General features: G+C 44.9%; 1 protein-coding gene across 1 annotated transcript in view; it reads left to right on the top strand.

Annotated features, from left to right (window-relative positions):
- Nucleotides 1-2,688: 2,688 nt before the first annotated feature.
- MTMR7 (myotubularin related protein 7) overlaps nucleotides 2,689-9,608 on the top strand; it is a 29,016-nt gene continuing 22,096 nt past the window's right edge. The window contains exons 1-2 of the mRNA XM_072122274.1: nucleotides 2,689-2,847; nucleotides 9,203-9,325. Coding sequence (XP_071978375.1) covers nucleotides 2,824-2,847; nucleotides 9,203-9,325 — 147 coding nt within the window. The 5' untranslated portion in view covers nucleotides 2,689-2,823. The remainder of the gene's footprint in view (nucleotides 2,848-9,202; nucleotides 9,326-9,608) is intronic.

The raw sequence follows: 9,608 nt of genomic DNA, 5'->3' as shown, positions 1-9,608 counted from the left end.
CCAGAACCCTCTCCTCATATTACACTTCCATCACCATCCCCTCATATTACTCCCTCAGCAACCTCCCCTCATATTACACCCCCAGCATCCTCCCCTCATATTACACCCTCAGCACCCTCCCCTCATATTACTCCCTCAGCAACCTCCCCTCATATTACACCCCCAGCACCTTCCCCTCATATTACACCCCCAGCACCCTCCCCTCATATTACACCCCCAGCACCCTCCTCTCATATTGCACCCTCAGCACCCTCCCCTCGTATTACACCCTCAGCATTCTCCCCTCGTATTACACCCTCAGCACCCTCCCCTCGTATTACACCCTCAGCAACCTCCTCTCATATTACACCCCCAGCACCCTCCCCTCATATTACACCCCCAGCACCCTCCCCTCATATTACACCCCCAGCACCCTCCCCTCATATTACTCCCTCAGCAACCTCCCCTCATATTACACCCCCAGCACCTTCCCCTCATATTACACCTCCAGCACCCTCCCCTCATATTACACCCCCAGCACCCTCCTCTCATATTGCACCCTCAGCACCCTCCCCTCGTATTACACCCTCAGCACCCTCCCCTCATATTACACCCTCCCCTCATATTACACCCCCAGCACCTTCCTCTCATATTGCACCCTCAGCACCCTCTCCTCGTATTACACCCTCAGCACCCTCCCCTCGTATTACACCCTCAGCAACCTCCTCTCATATTACACCCCCAGCACCCTCCCCTCATATTACTCCCTCAGCAACCTCTCCTCATATTACACCCCCAGCACCTTCCCCTCATATTACACCCCCAGCACCCTCCTCTCATATTGCACCCTCAGCACCCTCCCCTCGTATTACACCCTCAGCACCCTCCCCTCATATTACACCCTCCCCTCATATTACACCCCCAGCACCCTCCCCTCATATTACACCCCCAGCACCCTCCCCTCATATTACTCCCTCAGCAACCTCCCCTCATATTACACCCCCAGCACCCTCCCCTCATATTACACCCCCAGCACCCTCCCCTCATATTACACCCCCAGCACCCTCCCCTCATATTACTCCCTCAGCAACCTCCCCTCATATTACACCCCCAGCACCTTCCCCTCATATTACACCCCCAGCACCCTCCTCACATATTGCACCCTCCCCTCGTATTACACCCTCAGCACCCTCCCCTCATATTACACCCCCAGCACCCTCCCCTCATATTACACCCCCAGCACCCTCCCCTCATATTACTCCCTCAGCAACCTCCCCTCATATTACACCCCCAGCACCCTCCCCTCATATTACACCCCCAGCACCCTCCTCTCATATTGCACCCTCAGCACCCTCCCCTCGTATTACACCCTCAGCACCCTCCCCTCATATTACACCCTCCCCTCATATTACACCCCCAGCACCCTCCTCTCAGATTACACCCTCAGCACCCTCCCCTCGTATTACACCCCCAGCACCCTCCCCTCATATTACACCCCCAGAACCCTCTCCTCATATTACACTTCCATCACCCTCCCCTCAAATTACACCCTCAGCACCCTCCCCTCATATTACACCCCCAGCACCCTCCCCTCATATTACACCCCCAGCACCCTCCCCTCATATTACACCCTCAGCACCCTCCCCTCATATTACTCCCTCAGCAACCTCCCCTCATATTACACCCCCAGCACCTTCCCCTCATATTACACCCCCAGCACCCTCCCCTCATATTACAACCCCAGCACCCTCCTCTCATATTGCACCCTCAGCACCCTCCCCTCGTATTACACCCTCAGCACCCTCCCCTCGTATTACACCCTCAGCACCCTCCCCTCGTATTACACCCTCAGCACCCTCCCCTCGTATTACACCCTCAGCAACCTCCTCTCATATTACACCCCCAGCACCCTCCCCTCATATTACACCCCCAGCACCCTCCCCTCATATTACACCCCCAGCACCCTCCCCTCATATTACTCCCTCAGCAACCTCCCCTCATATTACACCCCCAGCACCTTCCCCTCATATTACACCTCCAGCACCCTCCCCTCATATTACACCCCCAGCACCCTCCTCTCATATTGCACCCTCAGCACCCTCCCCTCGTATTACACCCTCAGCACCCTCCCCTCATATTACACCCCCAGCACCCTCCCCTCATATTACACCCCCAGCACCTTCCTCTCATATTGCACCCTCAGCACCCTCTCCTCGTATTACACCCTCAGCACCCTCCCCTCGTATTACACCCTCAGCAACCTCCTCTCATATTACACCCCCAGCACCCTCCCCTCATATTACACCCCCAGCACCCTCCTCTCAGATTACACCCTCAGCACCCTCCCCTCATATTACACCCCCAGAACCCTCCCCTCATATTACACCCCCAGAACCCTCCCCTCATATTACTCCCCCAGCACCCTCCCCTCATATAATAAGTTAGGTGCAAAAAAAGAGGTACAAAAGGTGCAAAAAGAGCACAGGGAAGGGGGGCAAAGACAATTCTTGTTACAATTCATAATATATGTTTCCATTGTATGACACATAACACTACAGACATTTGTTACTTACAATCTTTATTGTTTTCTACTATGTACACAAACAATGTAGTTACATACATGTCTATGTAATGGTGTAAATCCTGAGTGGGAAGCAGTGACATGAGCAGCTGCAGCAGTGCAGCGCAGTAAGGGTTAATGAGCCGGCGCTGAGGCCCAGGCAGCACCTGGCGAGGAGGAGCCATCCCTGACATCCACATCCCATACACTGAGTCATCTCCCAGCAGCAGCCAATGGCCTCCAGCATCGTCCTGTACTGACCAGCAGCAGCACAAGAACACAACATGGAGCACATCAGGCTGCCCAAGGTAAGGACAGCAGGAAGGATGTGCATGGCCCTCCTCCTGTGTATGTACCCAAACAGCATATGGCAGTGCCACCCCCTGCTCCATGGCATCATGCTGCACCATAACATGGAGCATCCTCTCTGGGAACAGGCCCTGGCTGTGCAATCTGGGATTAGGAGGAGGATGATACATCAGAAGGTCATTGTAGTTACCGCCTCTCCTCACATACACTGATCACTGATTATTCCTAGGATATTAAGGAAAGGGGATCCCTCCCTCTATATGTACGATGCTCGCCCTCCATAGAAATCAATGGAATAGATGATGTGCCGCTCATCCATAATGTGATGTGATGATTCTCACTCATAGTAAGGTTCAGGCTCTTCTACCACTGGGATGCATTGTCCCCTTCTAAATAACCAAAAGCTTCTGCGTATTGCAGTATAACTCATTGTGTATGGTAATTCATCTTGTCATAGAAGTAGCTTGGACATCCTGATATCCATAGAAATGACGTCACTTGCGTTTACATTTACATTGATTAGGTCAAGGGGTGAAGGACATGACCCCTTTATCAGGGAAGCAGGAGACATACTATGTTATACATATGATGTATACAAATACAATGGAAATGGAGAAAGCTTATTACTCCAAATGCTGACATCCTATTATATATACAGGCAGTTCCCGGGTAACGTACATGATAGGTTCTGTAGCTTTGCTCTTAAGTTGAATTTGTATGCAAGTCAGAACTGTATATTTTATCATTGTACCACCAGCCAAATATTTTTTTGGTCTCTGTGACAATTGGATTTAAAAATGTTAGATTGTTATAAGAACCAGGATTAACAATAAATCTTAATTGCAGACACCTGTGATAACTGTTATAGCTGTGCATTGTAGCCTAGGGATTAAGTACAGTAAATTACCAACATCCAGAGGTCCGTTTGTAACTAGGGGTTGTCTGTAAGACGAGTGTTCTTAAGTAGGGGACCGCCTGTAGTATGAACACAGAGCTTGTTATCTATATGAGATGAGGGGAGGATAGGATGGGGCACAGCTGGCAGGTTGTTCTGCACCCATTTTATAGGAGATGGTTATTCACATGTTAATTTCCTTTCACCAGACGTGTACAGTTGTGTTTCCCTGCAGCCCCTCAGTAAATATTACAGGGGGTTTACAATGATATATGGCAGGTTCATCTTAGTAAATAAGAAGTACTGGAATGACAAACAGAGACTTCAAACTATGTCAAGGTTATTTGCTTCTTTGGCCCTTGAGCTCAGTTTGTGGAACAAACACTTCTGTAGTGGTCCACCGACTATGTACCAACCCAAAATGAAAGGGTCAACATGCGGCAACTAACATGAGAAAATGTTGAATAAACATCTTTTCAACAAACCAAAAATATTGGTACCAAAGTCTCCATGAAGGGACAATGCATGTAAAATCTAGACAGAATTTAACCGGCCACCACAGGACGGACTTCTTGACCATTGATGAAAGAATTCAAATATTCTGTGGGACCATGATTGGATTTAGATATGTGATTGAATCTGTTATTGTTTATGTTTAGTTCATTTACTTTGAATTCCGATATATATATATACAGGTGGTCCCTTACATAAGAACATCTGACTTACAGACGACCCCTGGTTACAGACAGACCCCTCTGCCCACTGTGACCTCTGGTGAAGCTCTCTGGATGTTACTTTAGTCTCAGGCTGCAATGATCAGCTGTAGATTGTCTGTAATGAAGCTTTATTGATAATCCTTGGTCCCATTTACAGCAAAAATGTTTGTCTGGAGCTACAATTATAAAGTATACACATCTGACTTACATACAAATTCAACTTAAAGAGAACCCGTCATGCAAAATAACCCCCCTAAACTAAATATATTTTCATAAACTGCCATTAGAGAGCATTGCCTCTATCCCTTCATTGTCCCTCTACATGCCTGTAAACCTAAGCAATGAGGTCCTAATGCTGTATGCAAATGACCTGTGAAATGTCCAATGAAGCATTAGCATATTCAAGCTGTCCACTCTATTCATGAGAGGGAGGTACAGCCACACCCCCAGTGCATGACTGACAGCCTGTATAATGATGGGCTTCCTGGTGCTGGTGGCCACGCCCCCTGCAGCCTGTGTGTGCATGTGTTTGTGTTTAGGAGAGATACAGCAGCTCCAGGCTGCAGCCATGTTACAGCAGAACATGTCAGATTCATGTGTAGCTGATGTCTGTGTCTCTGTGTATTAGGAGGATGCAGCATGTCAGCAGATGCACTAACTATGCTTTACTATACATTACACACAGACATGAGCAGGGGGAGGAGAGGGGAGGGGTAACAGGGGTGACATCACTGCCTCTGACCATGTGACCAGCCTCATGTACATAATAAAAAATAGATGATTTTACAATGAACAATGTATGAAATAACTAGATAAAGGCTGGGATGGGATCCTTGTGAGCTGCTCCAACAGGTAGTAGTGACAGGACAAGTGACACAGACCTGATGACAGGTGTCCTTTAAGTACAAACCTATATATATATAGTATATGCCGTCATGAAAACAAGAAACATCATCTTAGTACAACCTATGAGCGGCTTGAAGATCCTCTATATTTAGCAATAATCTGAAGTTATGGAATTTTGGCCTCCTCTTCTACAGTACATATGTGGATTTGTGAACGTTGATTCTGCACAGCTCTCCTTAGGTCCACAACATTCCACTTGGAATGAGGTCTGGACAGGGACTGGACCATTTGCTTTCTTTTGTAGCTATTGTGTTGTATATATGCTGGTGCGTTTAGGATCATTATCCTGTTGCATGACAAAGTTTAATCAAAACGTTAGTTGGTGAATAGATGATTTATAGGGGGATTTATCTTGCACTAGCGCATGGTGGGCCAGCGTGTGACGTTTCCCCGCCCCTCCTGTTGTGCCAGATATATTTATGAGGCATAAAAGCCTTGACAAATCTCCCTGAATGACTGCAAAGTGCCAAGATCATGTGGCTAAAAACCAAGCCCAAGTCATCCCCTACCATCACTGTGTGACATTTGAGATGAGGTTTTTGTGCTAATATTCTGTGTTTTGGCTTTCAAAATATGGCGCTGTGCATTATGGTGAAATATCACCACTTTGGTCAAGACTTTCTTTGGTCTCTTTGTTTCATAATCAACATATATGGGAGCTGGATCAGAATAAAAATAACCAAACCCTTGTTTAGTGTCATAAGCTGCAGCATTCACTGCTTTACTAAACCACCATGTGGGCACTAAACCATCTCCAGACAAATTAGGACCTGTAATTGGTTTAGTGCCCCAGATCGCCCTGATATTTTACCTTTAAGATGGCCCGCCATGTTATTTTTGAACAATTCCAAACAAGCCATAGTAATAGTATTTTTTCTAATTGTACTGTCATGAATAAATTACTTTCACGCTCTCTGTAGCCTTCAACAAGTCATTGACTTTTACTAGTTTTACTTGTAGTGTTACATGTTCTTATACCTTGTAACAAAAAATACAAGGAGGTCATAGTGTACATGGTATCACCACAATCACAATGCACCTTCTCACTATGGGCAAGGATCTGCTAGGAAGAGGAGGATCATCCCTGCCGTGAAAAAGTGGTAAGGATCAATTACACTATTGATTTATGGTGTTTTACTTGTGTCATTTGATAACCTCATTCATGAATTCTTTTACCTATTACCTCTTATATGTATACAGGCAGTCCCCGGGTTACATACAAGATAGGGTCTGGAGGTTTGTTCTTAAGTTGAATTTGTATGTAAGTCGAAACTGTATATTTTATAATGGAAGTTCTAGACAATTTTTTTTCTTTTGCCCCAGTGACAATTGGAGTTTCAAAATTTTTGGTGTAATTGGACCAAGAATTATCAATAAATCTTCATTACAGGCATCTTACAGCTGATCATTGCAGTCTGGGACTATAGTAAAGCATCCAGAGAGCTTCACCAGAGGTCACAGTGGGCAGAGGGGTCCGTCTGTAACTATGGGTTGTCTGTAAGTCGGGTGTCCTTAAGTAGGGGACCGCCTGTATAAATTCTGCAGTAGGACATAATGGGGTAGATTTATCAAGCTGCCTGAAAGTCAGAATATTCCTAGTTGCCCATGGCAACCAATCACAGAAAATATTCATGAGCACTGGTAAAATGAAAGCTGAGCTGTAATTGGTTGCCATGTGCAACTAAGAATATTCTGACTTTCAGACAGCTTGATAAATCTGCCCCAATGATGCATGACATGTAAACCCTATCCCAATAATAATAACAAAATAATTCACTGGCATTTTAAAGATATATTAACATGAAGGGTGCAATTGAAATGCAATTGTAACAGCACAAGAAACTAAATACATACAAACATACCTATATAACCCTCCAACCCCTGGAGAGTGGTGTCTCAATATCTGACCAAGCATTAGATCCATCTCACACGCGCACACACCGAGAGAAAGACAGGCGGAGCGCCATGTAACTAAGAACCGCTGAAGACGGCAAGCCAGGTATAGGGATCCAATTCCGCCACTGTTTTTCAAACTTCTTCATATTATCTGGGTTTAAATAAATGTACTTTTCCATTCTAATTACGCGATTAATTTGTGTAACATGTTCCTTGAATTTAGGAGGTGATGTATCTAACCAATGAGAGGGCACAAGTTTACTTGCCTGATATAGTGGGGCACATTTACTAAGGGTCCGAATCGCGTTTTTCTTTAGGGTTTCCCAAATGTTTCCGAATTGCCCTGGGATTTTGGCGTACACGATCGGACTGTGGCGCATCGGCGCCGGCTTTCACGTGACAGAAATCGGGGGCCGGGGCCGTCGGAAAACCTGACGGATTCGGAAACAAAAATCAGTAGTGCCCACTCTCCTACATACATCCCCCAACAAGTTATGACTTACCCCAAAAACAACCGTTACCATTGACTGCAGATGGCATTGTCTTGGATTGTTGTTTTCGTTCCTTATCTTCTCCTTTAGTCCAGACCACTATGTCTCCACCATGTCAGCCACATGTCCCACTGGATGCTGCGTTGGCATGTAATCAGTACCCACAAGGGTCCCCTCCTGTGATGACATTAATAAGCGACCAGTCACATGGTCAATTGAAAGATGGAAAACATGGAAGCAGAATATGCATGTTGACAAATATAGAGGACAGACCCATTTATCTTGTGTGTGAGGCCAATGTAGCTGTAAAGCAAAGAATATATACAGGGGCATAACTATCTGATATATTGATATTCTTATCTTAGCTACCGGTTCAGCTGTGTACTGAGGAAGATGTGCACTGTATATGTATACAATAGTGCACATCCTCCATTATGACAGGGCCCCCTGACACTGTGGGCCCCTTAGCAATTGCACCCCCTGCTATAAGAAGACATCATGATATGAAACACCAGGACAAGTACAAGAATATGCACATACTGTAGCACAAAAGCTCTGGCAGCTGAACTGTGAAAATCTATAATCCCGTATTGCATTGTGCAAAGAGATTTCACATCACCTCCCCTCTGCACACAGTCACTGCTGCAGCAGGCTTCTGTTTGAATATTACAGCAGTTACTCTGGGAGGAGGAGCTGTGCTTTGCTCAGTGAAGAGATCTCACACACCAGTGCTCCAATGTTTCAAGTCCAGCTGCATTCCTGGAATATAATTCCATATTTATACCAACAACACACACTAGGCTACATGTGGAGCTTTGCCATCAAAACTAAGGATGATTCCTTTATTTCTATAGTTTATTTCTATATAAAAATATTCAGTGTTCTGCCTAATGAGAAGGGACTCTTCCTCAATTGTTCAAATTTTCAATATCTCGGTTGTCCCATGTTGTTAATTTCGGCACATTGTGTTTTTAAAGAGAACCCGTCATGCAAAATAACCCCCCTAAACTAAATATATTTTCATAAACTGCCATTAGAAAGTATTGCCTCTGTCCCTTCATTGTCCCTCTACATGCCTGTAAACCTAAGCAATGAGGTCCTAAAGCTGTATGCAAATGACCTGTGAAATGTCCAATGACTCATTAGCATATTCAAGCTGTCCAGCTTATTCATGAGTGGGAGGTACAGTGTAATGTATGAAATAACTAGATAAAGGCTGGGATGGGATCCTTGTGAGCTCCTCCAACAGATAGAGGTGACAGGACAAGTGACACAGACCTGATCACAGGTGTCCTTTAAGTTTGGCACCCCTTGTTTAGGCAGTTGTTCTGCATGCTATACAGGCCGGACTATGTAACATACATACTGTAGAGATGTTGTGGCAAACTAACAGGATAAAATGATGCTTCATAAATGTGGGTTTTCATGCTAAGTTATTTATCTTTTCAAGGTTGAAAATGTCCGCCTGCTTGACCGCATATCCTCAAGAAAGCCAGTCTTGGGAACCTTGTACCTTACAGCAACGCATGTCATTTTTGTGGAAAATATATCAGAAACTCGCAAGGAAACATGGGTTTGTTAACATTATGTCTATGTCTTTGTCTATGGGTTACTCCAAGACATGTTATATATCTTTTTTTAGCTCTCTTTTTATATATGATTTCAATAAAGTATATGATTTTTTTTTATCAAGATAACATATCAGTTTCATCTGCTGTTGTTTGGTTCATAATATGTAATACAGGCATATATAAGGCACTTCTTTAGAGATTAATAAATACAGTGGATCATGTGGTACTTATACAAAGAAAATAAGACATTACAGAGTAATAGCATAGTCAGATGAAATCTACCAT

Source organism: Engystomops pustulosus, chromosome 1 (assembly GCF_040894005.1).
Source record: "Engystomops pustulosus chromosome 1, aEngPut4.maternal, whole genome shotgun sequence".
NCBI classification, from domain to species: Eukaryota; Metazoa; Chordata; class Amphibia; order Anura; family Leptodactylidae; genus Engystomops; species Engystomops pustulosus.
This window is presented reverse-complemented; position numbering and strand designations above follow the sequence as displayed.